Source organism: Crotalus tigris, unplaced genomic scaffold (assembly GCF_016545835.1).
Source record: "Crotalus tigris isolate CLP2741 ecotype Arizona unplaced genomic scaffold, ASM1654583v1 scf7180000024384.25900115:4084858, whole genome shotgun sequence".
Classification (NCBI taxonomy): Eukaryota; Metazoa; Chordata; class Lepidosauria; order Squamata; family Viperidae; genus Crotalus; species Crotalus tigris.
Genome location: NW_024100554.1, coordinates 3731168 through 3753002, shown reverse-complemented (window position 1 = coordinate 3753002; position 21835 = coordinate 3731168). Strand labels below are relative to the sequence as shown.

At 36.7% G+C, this 21835-nt stretch overlaps 1 protein-coding gene across 3 annotated transcripts in view; it reads right to left on the bottom strand.

The window, feature by feature from the left end:
• The window catches only part of OXR1 (oxidation resistance 1), a 217036-nt gene that overhangs the window by 154622 nt on the left and 40579 nt on the right, over positions 1-21835 (bottom strand). For 2 of the 3 annotated variants that reach the window (XM_039328780.1, XM_039328778.1), the window contains exon 3: positions 5765-5809. The exons of the other annotated variant lie outside the window; for it this stretch is intronic. In XM_039328780.1, coding sequence (XP_039184714.1) covers positions 5765-5809 — 45 coding nt within the window. The remainder of the gene's footprint in view (positions 1-5764; positions 5810-21835) is intronic. 3 annotated transcript variants of the gene reach the window in all.

The window sequence follows — 21835 nt, the reverse complement described above, 5'->3', positions numbered from 1 at the left end:
ATAATTATGCATTGCATTGTTGATGAAGTAATGTAAAAGGCATATAATTTGTTTTAGAACCTAATGTCCTTCTGCCTTAATGCTTGCGTTAGAATAATAAATCATGAGGTTTAAAGTAAAATGCATGTGAGAGATAGAAAGGCAAAGAGAGAGAGAGAGAGAGAGAGAGAGAGAGAGAGAGAGAGAGAGAGAGAGAGAGAGAGAGAAACTGACAAAATAACAGTTGTCCTAATGATCAATAAGGAACATTCTTCTACACTACATCCTTGTCAAAAGGATCCAATTTGTCAAGTATGAAAGATAAGGAATTCTCAACTGATTTTTATTGTGCAACTGTGGTTGACTATTGGTGGATGGACAGATCATATACTTTGAAACTACAGGAGCCTGAGTTCAATTCTTAGTTTCAATAGATAAGGCTCTAAGGACAAGGCACTAAGGATGATACCTATTAGAATACTAGTTAGATCAAACTTCTTCAAATATACCCAGCACATTCTAGACAATAATTCCCACAATTTCTATCCATTAGTCATACTAGTTGTGGAAGATGTGAGTTGTAATTCAATATAACTGAAATGCCCCAGTTATGATGGACTTAACGGACAATAATATACAACAGATATAATGTAGTAATCAGCTTGTCCACCTACATTGTTTTTGAAAAAAAATGCAATCATTTCTCATTTTATACATATAGTCTCTGCCTCTATCTCTCTCACACACATATATATACAACATAAACGAAGAAATAATCAAGTTAAAACTATACCTAAGCCTTCCCTTACCCTTAATTCTTTTTTTAATATCCTAAGATTCAGTTCACCCAATGTTAGACATTTAAGCTCATTCAAAATTATCATACTGTTTGAATTTTGGTCCTGCCTCTTCATCCTGTTCTAGCAGAAAACATAATAGGTGTGGTTTTTTTTTTGTCAGAGCAGACTGAATCAAAATTTGAGTTGTGTAGTACTGTCTTTTCTTGGTTATTTGTTAGCTTTGTACCATCTTCCCTAAGCATCTGATATATTGATTTGCTTTTCCCATTTTAGTATTGCCTTGCACAGGAATAGCTATCCTTTGCAAGTTGCTCCTGTCATCAAATCCCACTTACTGGTATCTCTGTCCTGAGTTTATTAAATCTTTTTTTTCTAATTTAAGAAATGTATTCGATTACATTTAGAATTTTTTTCCTTAAAATCAAGAACTCTAGTGCTACACGTTTCTAGTTTTTTGTTATTTCCATTTCTTAAACTCAATCTCAATTAATATTAAGTCAAGGACAGCTGATCTTCTTGAGTCTTCTTCTGGTCTTTAAAACAGGACGTTGTCATCAAGACAAGAACCATGCTCGCCAGAATTTGTTTCCCAACAGATGTCCAGGTAATTAAAGAGTCCCATTACGACAATATCATGCTTCTTTGAAATATCTGCTATTTTGTTTTTGGAAAGCATTATCCATATCTTCTCCTTGGACCACAATAGAAACCAACAAACATTATTTTTGTTTATTCTTCCATTTATCTGAGCCCAGATGTTGTTTAAAACATTGCCACATTCATTTATTTTAACATAAATGATTATATGCAACGTGCAGTCCTCAATTTACAGCAATTCCATTTAGCAACAGTTTGAAGTTACAATGGCACTGAAAAAAGTGACTTAAACCATTTAGGACAGTGACAGCATCCCCATGATGATAAGATCAAAATTTGGGCACGTGGCAACCAGCATGTATTTATGCAATCGCCATTTACAATCTTCCCAGCTGGCTTCTGACTAACAAAGTCAATGGGGGAAGTTGGAGGAGCTATACAACTGCATAATTCACTTAACTGCAGTGATTCATTTAACAACTGTGGCAAAAAAAAAACCTTTTGTAAAATTGGGTGCAACTCACTTAATAATGACCTAGCTTAGCAATGAAAATTCTGGTCCAAATTATGATCATAAATCAAGGACTACCTTTGTAATTCTTCCTTTCTATTGCTTCTGTTGTTGTTTTTAACAAGTTCAATCCTAAGGTGCAAAGCTATTAAACCTACTAAATTATTTTTGTCTCAAAAACAAGTTAATCTAAGCATTAGTATACAGACAATGAGGGCTGCGAATTTCATGAGCTAATATTCATGGATTTTCATTTTGCAACAATTTAACAACACTCCTGCCTTCTTGGGAGCTCAAATGCTTATATGAGATCCTCATTTCAGAGTTTTCATTTCTACTCCACTCATTATATTCAGTTTAAAGCCTTTCTAATCAAACACACCATGCTTTAGCCAAGTACATTTTTAGAAGACCATGTAAGGTAGAAATTATCTCATCCATCAACCCATGATCTAGATAACTCAGACCATGATCTCAAAAACCAAATCTTTCCCAGGGATACCATTTGCATAAATAGCCATTCCCTTTTGAATTTTGTTCTATCAAAGAATACCACATGAGCTAAATTTCTGATTTTCAAAGGATTCCAAGTCCAACACATTACAACTGTTCTCTGTAGACCATTGGCCCATTTAGAAGGAAAAGATAACTGTCTTGGTAATCTTGGAAGCATTTCTGTATCCCTGATTTTTCTCTTATGACAACAGAACCACTCAGCATGTTTGCTTCCATTTATCATATTGAATTACAAACTATCATGCCCTCCACTATTCTGTGGTATCTATTTTTATTTCCCTAAAGGCTCAGAATCTGGTTGAGAAAGATTTCTGAGTTATAGCGGGCAAAGTATCCTTTATATCTCTTGCTTCTAGTTGTTATTCTCATCTACCGTCCTTGTTTCTCTGCTTGAATATTTTTCCTAGGAGCCTTGTGTCTAATATCTGTTTCTATTCTAGACTCCCCATCCTTTTTCAGTAGCTAAAGCATGGCCATTAAATTCTCCAAACCTTTGACCTGTCCCTTAAGGGCTGGGATGAGTCTGCATGTTGCATGGGCTGCAATTATATATTAGGAGGAAAAATAGCAGTCTCCTGTCCATTCATTTTCATTCTTGCTTCCCGAGGCACCATCCAGAGAAAGGCCTTTATTTATTCTTGTCTCTTTCTCCAGCAAGCTCCTATTAGCTCTTTCTCATGAAGAGCTGTAAGTGCTTTCATTCAATGGGCTTTCTCCTGGAACCAGGCTGTCTTATATTTCTCTTACATTCTCTGTTTACACAGCAGGAAGCAATCACCTAATCTTCTACAACGGGTAATCAACAGCTATTCAGAAGATGACCTTTCTACTCCTCGTTGCTCATCATAAATCCCTCAGAATCTACAGCTTCTTTGATCACTCTCCTTTCTTCTTTCCATTGAATTCTCTGGCAAACTCCTGCTATATCTCCCTCTTCTCTCCCTTAAACCAATACTCATTTTATACCTAAACTTGCATTCAGTTTGGTTATCACACTTATTTATATCTACTTGTAATGATATGCAATTTCATACAGTAATTATAATTGCAATATTGAGCATAGTTTTGTGCTATTTATTTCAACTCTTTACTGCAGAGCTGACATGAAAAGGTATAAGAAAAAACAGGAATATTAATAATCTTGATTATAGAATACTTGATAATTTGTAAGTTTTAGACATAGCAAAAGGCATATGCAAACAGTGATACTGTTAAGGATGAAGTTGATTGAGATAAGCAGTTAGCAAGGTACAGGATTTTTACCATGCAGAGCTTCACGGAAAAGCAGCAGAACTAAACAATATATAGCATGCTCAAAGAAAACTGCAAAACTTGGAAAATCAAGAATATTTAAGCTTTTCTCCCTGCACTGTAATCCCAGTGACTCTCTGAAATGTTCCAGTATATTATTTGTCTCACAAAGAATGATTTTCAAGTTCAGCATGCAGCAGCAGCCAAAAAACCAATGCAATCCTTGGTTGCATAAACAGGGATAGAATCAAGATCACATGAAGTATTAGTACCTTTTTATAAAATCTTACTAAGACTACACCTGGAATACTTTTATAACATTTTGGTCATGTTATAAAAAATATGTTGAGACTCTGGAAAGAGTGCAGAGAAGAACAACTAACCTGATTAAGGATGGTTGAAAGAATGGTTGCAAGAATTGGGTATGTCTAGTCTAGTGAAAACAAGGACTAGGCATGACATAATAGCATGATTCCAGTATTTGAGGGGCTGCCACAAAGAAGGGTCAACCTGTTTTCCAAAGAACCAGAAAGCAAGGCAAGAAACAATGAATGAAAACTAATCAAAGAGAGAAGCAACCTAGAAGTAAGGAGAAATTTTCTAACAGTGAAAACAATTAATCAGTAGAACGGTTTGCCTTCAGAAGCTGTGGCTGCTCCATCACTGGATGCTTTTAAGTAGATAGCCACTTATATGGAATAGTATAGGTTCTCCTCCTTGAGTAGGGGGTTGAACTAGAAGACCTCCAAGACGTCTTAGTAAGATTTTATAAAGCGGCACTTCTAACTCTGTTATTCTGTTATTCAGTTTCCCATCCATAACAGGGCAGAGCAAATAATGCATTTGTGTATACAGCAATATACAGCAATGTGCTTATTTTCCAAAGAGAACGTGTTAATGGGAAACTTAGGAACTTTGTGGTTACTTTGCCCAAACTACTGGCTTTAAGCAGAAGCAGTATGCTCCGTCCCATACTTGGGGTAGACCAGGTTGCCTTGATAGACCGGTCTCTCTGGAAAATACTTAATCTCCCCCCTGGTATAACTAACAAAGCAAGGAGAGGTTAATACATCTGCGTAACATGCAAGTGGCCCAGATTCAAATCTCAGAAGGGTATGAGAGTTAAATAGCTCAAAATAGCTATACTAGTCTCCCTTTAATTCTTTGTCGGTAAATTTAAATTTAACACACAAATAGTCTGTTACAGAAGCAACTGCCTGCAAAGGCTCCTAGATTGGGGCTGAAAGGTGAAAGCGGAAGCAGTATGCTTCGTCCCATATTTGGGGTAGACCAGGCTGCCCTGATAGACCGGTCTCACTGGAAAACACTTTACTGGCTTTAATTTGCCCTTCGCCTTACTATCTCTTCTCCCATCTGCTTCTCTGATCTTCAAACTGAAGCCTATCCTTCAGTTTCGTTTTCAGGGCTCACTGACTTTCTTCCCATCTGTCAGTTATAAAGATGACATTCCATCCAATGTATCAGACCCCTTTGACTTGGAGCTATGTTCGTAGTGTGGAAAACATTTTCAACAATAATGTTCTGAAATACTGGAAGACTTCCTTAGGAACACTGCTATTGCCAGATAAACTTTATAAATATGTTACGAAGTCGATCTTTTATTGCCGAAGTCTCAATTGCATAATCACTCTTATTAGTATGTGTCCTCAAATTAATATTGATTCCCTGCAGGTGATTGCCTGGAAAAGTCATTTTTCTTGTCAAGATGTTCAGCGGTGCTTTGTCATTGACATTTTCCTAGGGTTGAGAGAGAATGACTGGCCAAACTAGATGAGAAATCATTCTCCTGATTTCTAGTCTGATGTCTTAACCACTACACTACACAGCTCTCTCTGTGTGTGCTGTGGTTGTAATCCTGAAGCTTTCACCAGCTATTTTTTTAAAAAATAATCATGCTAAATATTATGCACCATAATATGCTTTAAGGTTGTAAATTTCTTATGATTTCCCTTTGCCCACTAAAGAAACTCCAAATAATTAAAAATGATGAGTTTATAGCAACTATAGTCATGCACATGTGTCTGAAATAACCACAGAATGAGATGTTTCACAATGCTCAGCATGCATGCAAAGTGAATCTAATACTCACTGGCTGGCCTTCGTTGAGTCACTATCTCTGAGCCTCAGTTCCCATCTGTAAAAGTAAGAATAATATTCTACCTCGTGGGAGTAATAACATGAATGCAATTATTATATTAAAGCAATGTGCAAGACATGCTACAGACCACAGGTTATAAAATAATGTTCTAGTATTGACTGAACAATTGCAAAATATAAGTGATTATGATCTTCTCAACCTATTACATTTTTTCAGCCATAGAAATTCATAATTATTCTGAACTGATTTTATATAAAGTATCAGTTGATTTGAAAGATAACCCCTTTATTTACCCTTTCATTTCCCCTCCCCATCTATTTCAAAGCTGTTTGATGTCTCCTGTTTTTTAGCATTAATTTTCATATATTTTGCTGATTAGTCAGAGAGAAAAATGTCCTGTAGAGCCAAGATAACCATCGCCAATTACTGGACTTTGAAACATATCTAAATCTGATTTTAGTTCTAAATCATTTTCCATTTTTTTCCCCTGTTGGGATTTCAAGTCATGGCCTCCATCATACTAATCCATAGTTCAGTGGAGCTACCTGAAATGTTTCCAGAAGAAATCAAGTTAATTTTCACCAAGAATAACAATTTACTTTGATATTATTTCTACTTTAAAGAAGAGTATGTGAGAAATTGCCATTGCAAATATATTAAAGACAAAATACCAAAATACCTTATCAATCTATAAAAACAGAAATGCATATGGTAACTGAACTGATTGATATTCAATACTCATCAGCATAAGAGCAACTACAGTTACTATTCTGATCCATAAACCTAATTAATTACAGACAGAAATGCAAAATGAAAAACAACCTAAAAGAGGAAAAGGATGTAAAACTTAGAAGAAAAAGGAGGCATTATGCTTTCTGCTGGAATGTGAGTGGCTACAAAGTCCAAGCCTATATTACCAAATTGTCAACTGGGAAACCTTGATATGGGACCTGAACATTTTCATAAAATGTTCTGGTTTTCTCAAGTTACAGTCAGTCAATTAGGGAGTGTTATAAATCCAGTAAACAAAGGCCAGTGATAAATACTGTCTAAATTTTAAAAAACAACAGAACTTCTGCCAGGAGCTAAACTTCATGGAGAAAAGCCGTATTTTTTTAATCAAAATTAAGCAGGGATTGAGATTTCCCAGAAGGCATCCCAGAAAAGTTTAAACCCAACATAGTTATTTAAATACCAGTGTGCATTCAGAATACAGAAATTTCTCTGACTATTCCCTCATTAGCATCCCAAAGAATGTTCACATCAGCCAGTTACTGCAGAAATGATAAAAATATGTGCTGATTATCATTATTTTGCCACAATGACATTGGACTATTCTAGACCAGTGTTTCCCAACCTTTAAGATGTATGAACTTCAATACTCAGCATGCTGGCTGAATAATTTCAGGAATTAAACAGAAGTTGGCCTTTTGGGGGGGGGGACTTAATTTCCAGATGACTCTACCCAGCTGACTGAGAATCTTTATTGACATAAAGAAGCTGAAGTTCACATCTTAAAATTGCTGCTCTAGATAATACTGTAAGTTGCAAACTAGGTAAATCACATCTGAGTACAATGAATCATTGTACTGCTGTCTACCATGAAACTGTTGTCAAGTAGCCTTTGCATACCAGATGCCTTCTTCTACCTCCTTCATAGAGAAAGTAGCATTCTACCAGGCATGGCAGATCTACAATTCAACTACTCAATGATCAAACCAGAACCAGAAAGAGAGTAGTGTGATATCACTTCATCAAGATTATAAGGCCTTACTACACTCCTCTTCTTTATCAGAGGATATACCTTCAGTTCGGTGCATGACAACACACCTTCTTGTACACACCAATGAATTTGTTACTAGCCTTTAAACCTGTACATCTATCCCTCTCAGTCTGTGATAGTTAACATGTTTGAAGATGCCTACCATGCTTTTATATCAATACAGGAAAAACTGCCTAGAAGGTAATTTCTCCCACCTTCTGGTGAGCCTGCAGCAAATTTAATATTTACAAAGTTTTAAAAAGCAGATCAAGGGTGGGCATCACTGAGATCCACAGTGAGAGAAGAGAAGCACAATCGCCTAGCTAAATATGCAATGATAATTTTTTACTTTGTATCCCAAGGGGATATTATTTGTTTTTTAAAAAGGGAAATGAGCATACTTGTCTGACAATGCTGTCTCTCTAAATTAGCTGATATACTTCCTGCTGTATACACATATCAAACTTCTTCTGATTTTCAGAGAATCTGGCAACACAGAGAAAGACCGTAAAGGAAGCCTAGAGGAAAAATTATGTTGGCTTCTTGCTAGTGAAAAATGGAAGGGGAAAATGCAGCCACTCAGACCAAGAGCAATTAAGGAATTATGGGACAAGAATTCCCTTATTATTCTAATGTTGCTGATCCCAAGTGGAAGTCCTGGAAGGCCACAGGATTTCCACTCCAACATTGATTTTGATTGCCTGAAATCCCTTCATACTTACATTTCTGAACCCTACATTTATATAATGTTTTTAATGCCAACCATGATTTATACCATGGTGTATTTAATAAAAATACACCACATTTTAATACTAACCATAACACATGATCAGAAAAACTTCATATTTCTAGCAGACCTGACTTTTCCATTCAAAACAAAATTCCATCAGACTTCATCCACAATTTTTGAAGTCTTCTTTAGATTGTATCTCATGCAATATTCCTGTTTTGTCAAAGTAGCCTTTGTGATTACTAGTTATTTTAACAGATTCATGTTGCAGACAATTCAATAATTAAGTTGAATCACAGTACCTGTTAATTAGAATCCTTAAAAGTCAATTTTGGTAATAATACCTATTTAGAGAACTAAAAAATTATGCATTGTAAGACTAGCTGACAAAAAATAGTCAAATCTGTGATTCAGCTAACTTATTCTGATGTGAAGTAGCTTCCAGTCGTTTTATAGGAGAAATATTTCTGGTTTTGCTCCTAATCATTTTATCTTAAGATGTTGCATCCCCACTCTGTGAATACGGAACATTTTCTATTCTTTATTCACAGAATATTTATATAAGATTATCCAATATACAAAAATGGGAAAAATGAAAAGCAAGAAAAAAACAGTTACTAAACAATATGGCAAGCCTCCATATTGTATATATTGCACACCCATCAAAACATAAACAATAGCTACAAGTTTCTAAATAAAACAAAGCAATACTCTATTGTTGTAAAAGATCATGTAATCTCTCTCAGTGGGAAACCTATTGCATAATTTTTAAATTTCTCCAGGATTATTTTCCACACACAACATCTATCTGCAACTTTTATTAATGCTTTACGTTGCTAAGAAGCAGGAGATATGTTCACTCATTAGGATACTGTTATTTCTATACTTTCCATTCAGTTACTAACCATCTGCTAATATACTGCTTTTAACCAATGTTCTACAAAAATAAACATTAAATATTTTTCTACATGCCTGGCAACTTTTTAATTATACCTAGGCATTTCCTATGAATAGGAAATTTCCAAATTTGGCCTTAATTTTTATGGTAGTTGGGAACTGCTACAAGGAGAAGGCTATTTAAATGCTAAGTGAAAAGATGTTTACACTAGGTTGAAAGCATGGATAAATTCATTGAAACCCAACAAGAAAATGCTTTAGGATAAGGAAGCCAATCTATCTTATTAAGTACAGAACAATAAGTCTCCATTTTCTGTTGGCACTTCTGTCAATATGTATGTCTGGAACTACCAATCTGCTCATTTTAGGAGAGAACCTTTTACTCATCAAGGCTCACAGAAAGAAAGGTAGTACATATCTTAAAATGACATTTTATTGAAAAGCTGTTCAGCTAACTCAATGTAAGCATTGCTATCTTCTTTTGAAATTTTCAAAAAGTTCTGGCCATAAATAACTTGTGTTCCGCACCAGGAATATTGCTATATTTATTATTAGAATAAGAAGACTTATAAGAAGACTGTCTAGCAGCATCGGTATAAGAAGCATAAGATTAGTTATTCCTTTCCATGAATATTTATATTCTAATTGTCTAAGTTTCACGATAGTTTTAAAAATGCTTAGGCACATAAATTTATGGAAGCAGATAAACAGAATTTGCTGAATATACCAGCGATAATTATTTCTTTCCTATGAAACATTGAGTGCTGCATAAGCAGATTTTTAAGAATCAATGTCATTTTTCACTTAAAGCTCAAGATGAACAGACTAGAGGCACATTATGCCCTTTCCCTTAAAGGAGGTATACAATCATTGCCATATTTCTGGGTTCCTCTGCACATGTGACAATTTTTGAATGGCATGCACTGACAATGCAACTTCATTCTCACAATCAATCTTTGAGTTGGTTATATTGAAAAATAATAATTTGTCCAAGTTCAACGAGCAAATCTTATACCTGAGTGGTGATTTGAACTCAGATTTACCATTGCCAAGTCCAAAGCTTTAACTACTATACAGCAGTTATTAATACAGGTTGTTTGTGTCCCTGCTATATCAAGAAATTCCACTTTACTGATAACCTTAAATAATTTTACCATAATATTTCAACTATTAATTTCTGAGATTTCAAAGATTTCCTACAAGATGCTTGTTCCAAGAGATCATTGAGTAAACCCGCATCCTATCCCAAATATCTAGCCAAAGACATTTAATCATATTTCTACAAAGTTTCCTATTATTTTACAATCAGAGATCAGTAATAGATTTAATAGATTTTGTCTGGTTATAAGAAAAAGGGAAAGGGAAAAAGAAAGGATTGTTAGATTATATTTGATGTTAATCATTGCCTTATTGTAAACACTGCAACAATAAATTGTTATTGTTTAGGACTGTTTTCTACTATTATGTTCTTCCTAGTCTCTATTCTTTAAAGCGATAATAAGAACAATGATTCAAGGATAAAATTTATTTTGTCCTTATAACCTAACCAAAGTAACTGATTCTCCTTGTGAGAATCAATCAATCATATCTATCGATCAATTTTTTTTCAGAATAAATCTAAAAGTTTTAATATAATAGAAAATGTGATAGCTTAGTCATCATTATAGGATTTCAGTTCATTTATAATCAGGACGAATAGGCAGATTAGACACAAATTTCTGTAGGACGAAGGCAGTGGTGGGATTCAAATGTGTGAACAACCAGTTCTCTGTGTGAATGCCGCTTCCGGAAGTCCATTCTGTGCCTGGGCAACAAAAAATTAGCTACCAGTTCTGCCGAAGTGGTGCGAACCAGCTGAATCCCACCACTGGACAAAGGTAAACTTAGCTAAATGTAACAGATATTTCCCATGTGTGAGAGTATCAGGGCTGATCCTGTTACCTCTCTGGAACAATGGTTTTCTCACAAAGTATTGTGCTGTCACTATTCAGTCCCTAACAGGATCAGGTCACAGTGTAGAACTGCAGATACAGTAATATCTGAAAACATAGATGGATATCCCCATACCAAAACAGCCACTCAAAATGCCTTTCACTCCCCAAAACCCACAGGCTCCTTTTACCACTATTGTTGAAAATTGCTATTATAATTTCTCAACATCTGGGTCCAGAAATCACATGGAAGGATGACAATGGTCAGAAAAGTACTACAATAGGCTTAGCAGACTTTTTAAAGCAGTATAAAGAATAAAACAGTCCTGACCAATTTACATCATTGTCCTGCCCCTAAGAACACTTGGCATTCACAGAAACTTCAATACAGTCTTCAGGCATTAAAAGAGTGCCAATCCCTTTGGTAAAATATATTTTTCTTTAATTTGAAATCTTTATTTTTTATTTGTGGACATGTGCAAACTTTATTCCGTTTTTTTCACGCTGTGCCTTTCTGTATAATGTATCATTCTATCTGTCAGAAACAAGAGGCTTTGCTATTCTTTTCATCATGTTAGCATTCAGGAAAGTTTATTTGTAAGTTCAGGAGAACATTCAAAGGGTGTAGAATGTTTTATAAAACCCCTTTCCAGATGTGCTAAATCCCTGAACTTCCATATATTATGGCTAGATTGATTGAAAATCTTGGACATATATTCATAAAGCTAAGATACAGAAAAACCATTTATTACTGGAAAATGTGGTGATAGCTTGTGGCTCTTTGATAGCTAAAAAATGAACAAATTCACAGAAAAGGGTATAAGGACCTTTTGGTTTCTTTACTCTTAATAGATTACTCTAAAACGTAGATACTATTCACCCGTTCATTCTTTTTTGTTCTCTTATTCTAGAATGTCTTATTCTAAGGCTGATCACTGTGCTTGTCATTAATTTGGTTTTCTAGTGGTAGTCCCATGTTTTCACTGTGGTTCCTGATTTTTAGTATTAAGTAATACTGTACTATGCCATACTGAAATTGCAACCAATTGTAAGTCTGTACAAGTAACATCTAATCCTACACATATCTTCTAAGGCAGCAGCTCTCAACTAGTGGGTCACGACTCTTTTGGGGGTCAAACGACCCTTTCACAGGGGTCGCCTAAGATCATCGGAAAATACATATTTCCGATGGTCTTAGGAACCGAGACACTATAGACATTCCTAGCCTGGAGAAGTAGGAAAAGGAAGGGGGAAGAGAAGGGAGGACTCAGGAAGAGTTATCCTCCTACATTCAAGGCATGACTAGGAGATACCAGACCCTAATCAACCTCCGCATTCGCCTCGCAGCTGAAGCCTCTGCAGCCACAGTAGCGGCGAGGAGAGCCAAGCATTCCCTGGCAACAGCAGCCGCGACTCTCCTGTCATCAACCATTTTTGTCTGACATAATGAAAAAAGGCTGCCGAGTATTGTTCTAAAATGGGAGGGGGAGTTTAGGAGAAAAAGAGGGGTGGAAATAATTCAATCAATCGCATGACTTGACAGGATTTCTAACCATTTTTTTATCGTGTGGCAAAATTCTGTCTGTAGAAAAGCAGAGAGCCCGCCCTCAATATTCCCACGCCCATAGAGAAGCTAATAGATGGGGCAATAGAAAAAGCATCTCAAGGTAAGCGTTTCCTCGTGGAAGGCATATTTTGACCATTCTGCACCCCTTGGCCTGGGGAGATGGGGAGTTGCTGGTTTTTCACATGGCTGCGATGTCCAAGAAGAGGATTGGGTGGTGGTGGAAGGGACTTTGTTGTCGGGGCTGCTTCCCCCAGGTTCTTTTGCTGCAGCTGCAAAAAAAGCTGCACGAACGATGTCCCTCATCTTTCCAGTCTGTCCCTCCTGGGGTCTTTAGGCGTGAGTGCTGCGCAAAAGGAAGTGTGGGACGATACGCGGCATGAAGGCGCTGTGAGCAAATCCCGGGAGCAGGGGGGAGGTCCCGAAGGTGAAACTATGTACAATGGCGCTTCAAACGAAACTCAAAAGATGAAGAGGAACAACAACCCATCAATTGTAACTTTGAGCTGATTCTCTTCGGAGACACTTGAAGTTAAGAGGGTTGTGTGAGTGCAGGCAGGAAGGAGGGATGCCGTGAGCAGAAAAGGAAGGGGCCGGGCTCTCGCTTCGCATTCTTCAGCTCCTTTCCTCCCACTGGAGTGAAAGGAGTGTGGATGAAGGGCAGCCACATGCGGGGTTTCTGCCACTCAGGCTTAACTTTTGAGAGCAGATCCTTCCCTTTCCCTGCTTGGAGGAAAAAACTTCTCTGGTTTGGATGCAAAACACTGGAGTAGCGAGCATTGGCAGGCTGTGGAGAAATTATGGTGGTCCTCGTCAGTTAAATTGGAGTGGGGGCTAATTAATTGCCATCTTTCCCCTTGGAAGTTTTATATGGGTTCATCTTTCCTTGCCAGGTATGAGCTTACCTTACAGAGGCTTGGGGCCCAATACTCCACCATTAATTTGCAATTCCGATCAAATGTCAGCATCAAAAATGATAAAAATTCAACATAATTCACAGGATTACCATTTTTTTTTTTGCACAATGCATTTGAATATTTAAAAGAAGAGGGAATCTGACTTGAAGTCCTTGGACTACAATGCCAACATTTCATTTATTTGTAATTAGAAATAAATATTTCACAATATATAATTACATATTGTTTTTGTGATTAATCACTATGCTTTAATTATGTTCAATTTGTAACAATGAAAATACATCTGCATATCAGATATTTACATTACGATTCATAACAGTAGCAAAATTACAGTTTTGAAGTAGCAACGAAAATAATTTTATGGTTGGGGGTCACCACAACATGAGGAACTGTATTAAAGGGTCGCGGCATTAAGAAGGTTGAGAACCACAGTTCTAAGGTGTATTTCCCTTAGTTCAATGGGGCTTTTTTCAAGCTAATTGAGCATAGCATGGCAACCCCAAATTATTGCATAATTTATCACTAGCATTTGCTTTCCTCCCTTCTATTTTTCTTTATCATTTTACATTATAAATTCATTTTGTATTTGTGCATGCCTACACACTGTTTTAATGATTAGTAGTGGATATAATGATATAAATCATGAGTATAATAGGCAGAGAACAAGGCATATTTAAATCTGTAGTTTGAAATCAATGTAGTTTGAAATTCCCTAGTCATTTTATTATGCTATTTTTTAAATTTTATTTTAAAAGGCAGTTTTATAACACAACCTTCTCTGGACATTCTTCTAATTGGTGGTGTCTGGATTGGATTTAATTACCTTTTCAACTCTGAGTCTTCCAAAATTCTCTTCTCTCTTTTTTTTTTTTATTGAACATTTTTATAAATTTTTACAAAAAAGACAAAAAAACAGAAAAACAGAAAAAAATACAACAATTCAAAAACAAAAAAATACAAAATACACAAAAAACTAAACATAACATCCCCTTCCGCACCCCCCCCAGAACACCCCCCCTTCCCCCCCCCCCGAGCTTCCCAGAGCAGAATATAGGCTTAATTGAAAAGGAATTAGAAAATATATATGTAAAAAGGAAATGAAAGTTTAAAACTAGGAAATATATATATATAAATTATAAAAAGGCAACATGATATTTTTAATATCCAATTTAAATTGTATAAATTGTATCCATTTATCCCAAACAGCAAGAAATTTCTCTTGCGTTTGATCCTTTAAAAAAGCCGAAATCTTTGCCATTTCCGCCAGATAAGACACTTTAGAAAACCATTCCTGCAATGTAGGCAAGGATTCCTTCTTCCAATATTGTCCTACTAACAGCCTTGCGCTGTGATCAAATTTAACATCAATATAGCCTCCTTTGTATCACAATCAATAGTTATACCCAACAAAAATAACTGCGGAGTAAATTTTACCCTCCTTTTAAAAATTCTCTGGATATTCCACCATATCTTAATCCAGAATGCTTTTATCTCTTTACACGACCACCAAATATGATAATAAGTGGCATCCAAACAGTCACATCTCCAACATTTAGGCTGTAGGTCAGGGTACATGAAAGACATTTTTTGTGGGTCAAGGTGCCATCTATAAAACATTTTGTAAAAATTCTCCCTTAAATTCTGTGCCTGCGTAAATTTGACATTTCTTACTCATATGATTTCCCATATGTCCAATGGGACTGGTTCGCCAAAGTTTTGAGCCCATTTAATCATACAATCTTTAATTAATTCCGTTTCCGAATCCAGTTTGACTAGCACCCCATAAATTCTCTTAATATGGGCTTGTCTTTGATCCTTCACTTGCTTAATAAGATTTTCATTCTTAAATACCAAGCAAAGACTGGAAAATGAAATTCAGCACCAAGGACAGCACCAAAATATCAGGAAAGTGTTTCCTACAAAGGTTCGATTAATCACTAAACATCTAAGAAAATATTCTTACATTTTTTAAAAAGGGAGGGGAGGACCACCAACAACGCATATGTAGCATATTATGTAATATCTCAATCAAGCATTTAAAAAGCCAAAAAACTCATCATATGATCTTGCCAAACATTACTCACCAGAACAGAAAGTTGAGATATCAATCAGTTAAATAAAGTAAATATTCAGCTGATTGTCTGCAGAAGAAAAAATCATTTGTATTCTGATTATATACACCTTGGGATTATATACACCTTGGTTTCAATTTAAGTTAGGTCCTCTATATGGCAGGATTCTGGCTCATATAGAAGTCAACATGCATGAATAAGCTGGTCAATGATTGTAAAAAGTACTAGCACTGCTGTTATTACTCCCACTACTGTATGCAAGGATTTTGATACCATTTCATTGATATTATGGCGGAGCAGAACTTAACCAGGGCTAATGCTTTAATAATACACTTACCAATTTTTCTAACAGAATCACGAAGATTCTAATAAATTATTTTGGTTACTATGAAACTGAATAACTGCTACACACATTTATCTCTTCCATGTTCAGTGCATTTCACAAACAACTATTTGTTCATGGTTTAAAGGTTCTTTTCAAAATCCAATTGTTATACAATCTAGTCTGATCCATTTGTAGGAGGCAGTAATCTTTATTTTATTGACTAATTAAATAACTTCTCACTAGCACACTTATGTAAGTCATTATAATCATATTGATAGAAATAATATGATATCACCACTAAATGCCGTTTGCAAACTGAAGTTGATAGAGAAAAATTAGCCTACATTCTTAAGAGAACTGCCAACTGAGAAGCAAAGCAACATTTTTTTCTCTATTAATTATTCTTGCACTCCCTAATGCTTAAACCTGTTGTTTACAAACAACATTGTTGGAATTATTGGGTTATCTGGCATGTTGGAATTATTGGGTTATCTGGCCTGTTAGGCTGAGTCATCAGCTGCAGTAGGCCAAGGTATGCGGAAGTCAAAAGTGAAAAAACAAGTTTGTGCCGTGCGGTACAAGGGAATGTTGTTTTGGTGTTTGTTGGTGCCGTGTGCAACAGCTGTATAGTAGCGTGTGCAAAACAAAGTTAGCACGTGTAATATGCTAATATGCTGTGTCATAACAAATGTGGTTGGTGTAAGGTGGTCACCAGGTGCTTATAAACCCGCCTTCTGATAACACAATAAAAGGGATGCTTCGGCTTTGTTCGAGGCTCCCATCCCGAGGAAACCACGTGTACGTGTCTGTTCTTCAACACCCATGGGAGACCGCTGGGCGCGTGAAAACCCGCAAATGGTGACCCCGACGTGATTCAAGTTTCTGAGCACGTCTCTGGGTACTGCAACTCAGGGCCGGTCGTCAGCTAGACGAAGCACCCTCCCAAAACTGCAACTCAGGGCCAGTCGTCAGCTAGACGCACCCTCCCAAAACTGCAACTCAGGGCCGGTCGTCAGGATAGACGAAGCACCCTCCCAAAATATTACGTCTCTTGGTACCCTCTTACTCACTCAGCGGAAGAGCTCACTGCAACTCAGGGCTGGTCGTCAGAGCTAGACGAAGCACCCTCCCAAAACCGTGAGTATGGGGACAGAATTCTCTAAGCCTCAGGTTGCGCACCTCCCAGAACTTAGGGAATTGACCAAGTCATCAATAATTGTTTTGAAAAACAATGGGAAAAATTTGCCCCTTCCCACTAAAAGGGATTTGATCCTTCTCTTAAAATAAATTGCCTTGCATAGCCCGAAGGAGGATCCCTAAAAATGTCTGTGTGGGTTAAATTAGGAAAGTATTTTCATGAATGACCAGGATGTGTAAAACTGTGATTGTTAACTGTTTCAAATCCAAAGGAAAAGGAATTTTAAAGTCTGCTAGAAATTCTGCTTAAAATAAGCCACAAAAAGGAAAAACCTCACTCTGTTTGTCTGGCCAACAAACAGAGTGAAGAAAAAGAATTGTGTTTGTTTGTTTGTATTCCTCCTTCTCTCTGTGTGTCTATCTACAAGAGCCTTTTGAAACTCAAGTCTGCTTGTGTGGGGAAATAACTTTTTAAAGTTACTTTTCGTATCCTATCACTTATTGGTGATGCTACTATGAAACTTTTCTGCAACAAATAAGCATTTTCTAATCTCTAAAATGATGTGGTCTATTTTAGAATAAATGTTCTCCTACCCTTGGCAAGTTGCACACCTTAAAATATTAGGCTTTTAAAATTATTTGGAGTTTTCAGCATTTTCAAACTGCCTGCAAGCTACCCCCCTTCCAATTCTATTCCTGCTCTTTGTTCTCCATACCTTTTGTCTGCCTCTCCTGGTAGAGTCCATCCAGAAAAGGGGGGGGAGACCTTGTTCTTGTATCTTTCAGCCCTGAAACCCTCTCCCAAGCCTTTGGAAGCAGAACACACAGACCCAGATGCTGCCTCCATCCATTTGAGCCATGGAATTGAGTTTTGAATCCAGCCATCCACTAAAAAGCCACCATGCAATCTAAGTCCTTCCCAAGTCCTACCATTTCCCCAGATGCCTGTGAGAGCTGCAGAAGGAAGGTGGTGCCATGTGAAGCCTCAGAAGAGAAAATTAAGACTATGGGGGGAGGGTGGAAACTCATTGTAAACTTTTCTTTCTTGCCCCATTTGTATTGTAACAAGCCAGTTGAATGTATTTATGGAGAGATCGCATTTGGGAATATGTGGCAGAACAAGTATTGAACACCTTGGACTTCTATCTGGTGGGAGGGAAAGCTTTTCCAGAATGTTTGTATTGCCTGTTTTGTAGAAATAGCTGCATATGCACACACACACACCATTCACACCATTCAGAGTCTATCCCCTCCACCTACCTTTAGTAAAGTTCCCCCCAGGCTGATTTTTGCTCTATTGCACCAAAGCTTTGTGGGACCAACTTCCAACAGATTCCAAGGGGGAGGGAACTAGGCCCCCTCAGGTGATTTGCAATTCATATGCCCTGACTAAGGAAGCAACAGGGAAAATCCCAAACTTCAGCCCTGAATATTTTGCACTGTTGAGCTCAGATTTGAATTCCTAGAACTCATTACGTGCAATTTAAAGAAAATTTAATAGACTGGCATATTGGACATTACAAACCTGGATGCACTGAATTAAGAGCTAAGGCAGGAAACAACCCTTGAAATTGGGCAGCCAGTGGTCATGTACTAAGGAAAACCATGGCTGTGAAGAATTTTGGGAGGTATGCAAACCTGACTGGAAGCTAAAGGTGACATCCAACATTTGAAAATGATTGGCACAGAATATTGGATACTATAAATTTCTTTTCCACCTAACAAAATTTTGCCCTGACTTTTAGAACTTTATGGGTACAAGCTCCCCTTTTGGGAGCCACTTAAGGGATCTTTTTCTGCTGCCTCCATTAATGTCTTATTTTTCTTTTTCTTTTTTTTGCTTAACAGTTTAAAAGCTTGCCTACCAAGTCTCCCTGACCAGATCAATTTTAATGTCATACATTTACACACTTAAGGCACAAAGTGGGGATATTGATGGAAGTTAGCCCAGAAGGAAATATTAAAAAGGGCAGAAAAATATATTTTTCCTCAAAAGGACTTTTTAAAAACCAAACCTGGCCCCAAATCTATCTCTCTGCCCCAAACAAGAGCTAGGCCCATACAGATGCAAATGTAACACCATCAGAAAGTTGGAGCCAGAGCAATCAAGAAGACAAAAGAGAAGATCTGCATACCCCACCCAAACTCTAGGAGTCAGCCCCATCACCTGGGAAGCAGGATATGATAATGCAATTTCCTGAAGAACCATCTTTCTGCAATAAACTGTAATCTTCAGGAACTGTCACCCACCAACAGGTCAATTTAGTAACTACACCTATCACTGCAGTTCAGCAACCCCTGCTAACCAAACCAGCCTTCACTTTGCCAAGCGACACTGAGGATGACTTCCTATAAAGCGCAACCTCCTTATTTTAAATAAAACAGAAAAGTAGGAGATGTTGGAATTATTGGGTTATCTGGCCTGTTAGGCTGAGTCATCAGCTGCAGTAGGCCAAGGTATGCGGAAGTCAAAAGTGAAAAAACAAGTTTGTGCCGTGCGGTGCAAGGGAATGTTGTTTTGGTGTTTGTTAGTGCCGTGTGCAACAGCTGTATAGTAGCGTGTGCAAAACAAAGTTAGCAAGTGTAATATGCTAATATGCTGTGTCATAACAAATGTGGTTGGTGTAAGGTGGTCACCAGGTGCTTATAAACCCGCCTTCTGATAACACAATAAAAGGGATGCTTCGGCTTTGTTTGAGGCTCCCATCCCGAGGAAACCACGTGTACGTGTCTGTTCTTCAACACCCATGGGAGACCGCTGGGCGCGTGAAAACCCGCACAACATGATAAGGATATTTTTATAAAAAGCTTTTCGTCAATGGAATTCAACAATTCAAATAATTGTTTGGTATATCTGGAGCAGAGCTGAAAGACTGTCTTTCTACATGCTGTGTGCATAATTAAAACTTTAATGGAAAAAGGTATTAAAACTAGACACAAAATGCATATGAAATTGTACATGAGACTCCCAATCAAAAATTTAAACAAAGTAGTAAGTGCTTAGTTTAAAAAAAAATCAAATGTTGAAATTTAGAACATCTTAATGCCATAAAAAGGAAACATTTGGAAATAATTGCCATAAGATTAATAAATCTCTAATACAAACAGCATGCCAATTCCCACTGCAGGATTTATAGAAGGTCCAATAAATATATTTTATAACGTGTTATAAAACATTAATAGAAACAATAATAACAAATTAAAATGTTGTTGTTGTTGTTAATTGCGAAGTCGTGTCCGACTCATCGCGACCCCATGGACAACGTTCCTCCAGGTCTTCCTGTCCTCTATCATCTTCTGGAGTAAAATATTATTAGATCTCTACAATAAGTAATGTCAGTTGAAAGGAAAGAGTAATTGATATCCTTTATCTAAAATAATATTAATAATATCATTATAATTATGTATTATATTAATTATATTTAATATTAATATTAAAATAATATTTTATTAGTTTATTTTATTTCTATATAATAGTACCTCATTGCATCAGATAATGTAATATGTTAGCAAAATACTAATTTTATATTTTAACTATATTGTGATTACAAAATCTTGTATGTAATATTTCATTTCCATAAGGGAGTTTATACTGAGAATACTGGAAAATACAGAGTTCTAAATTATGCTTTTAAAGACTCTAGAAAGAGTACAGAGAAGAGCAACAAAGATGATTAGGGGACTGCAGGCTAAAACATATAAGGAACGGTTGCTGGAATTGGGTATGTCTAGTTTAACGAAGAGAAGGACGAGGGGGGACATGATAGCTGTGTTCCAATATCTCAGGGGCTGCCACAAAGAAGAGGAAGTCAAGCTATTTTCCAAAGCACCTGAAGGCAGGACAAGAAGCAATGGGTGGAAACTAACCAAAGAGAGAAGCAATCTAGAACTAAGGAGAAACTTCCTGACAGTTAGAACAATTAACCAGTGGAACAACCTGCCTCCAGAAGTGGTGAATGCTCCAACACTGGAAGTTTTTAAGAAGAAACTGGACAGCCATTTGTCCAAAATGGTATAGGGTTTCTTGCCTGAACAGGGGGTTGGACTAGATGACCTCCAAGATCCCTTACAACTTTATCATTATTATTATTATTATTATTATTATTATTATTAAATGATCTGAAAACAACTTCAAGGTGAAAATATCAAATATTTAAGAGACAGCATCCAATATCTTTGGCAAAACCTGGCTAACTTTACATGGACTAAGCAGGATCAGACTTCGATGCAGACCACAAAAATTTAAGACTACAAGATAAATCCATGGCAAGAGAGAAGGCAATGACAAATCATTTCTGCAATGTTGCCAAGAAAACTTTATGGATGTGTTTACACAAAGCTTTGCTCCAAGCTCTTCTCATAGGAAAATATGCTATTTTAAAGACTGCTTTAATAAATTAAATTGTTTATTTCAGGTATAAGCAACCTTTGTCAGTTTCAAGTTATTATTTGCATCAAGAATAGATTTGTTGAGACTCTCAGAATCCCTTGTAGCATGCTTTATTTTCTATTAAAAAACAATGAGAGATCATGCTGCTGACACAGTTTCCAATGCCTTGAATACTCGCTTATGTGATTGGCTCACTAGTGCTAAAATCTGAAAACTGCTCTTATTTATTTATTCCTTGTCTATGCAATATTAGAAACACACAAAATCTGGCTACTTTGCAACTGTCTATCACAAGAATGCTTTTCACAGAAAACAAATAATTATTGCAGGGCTTAAT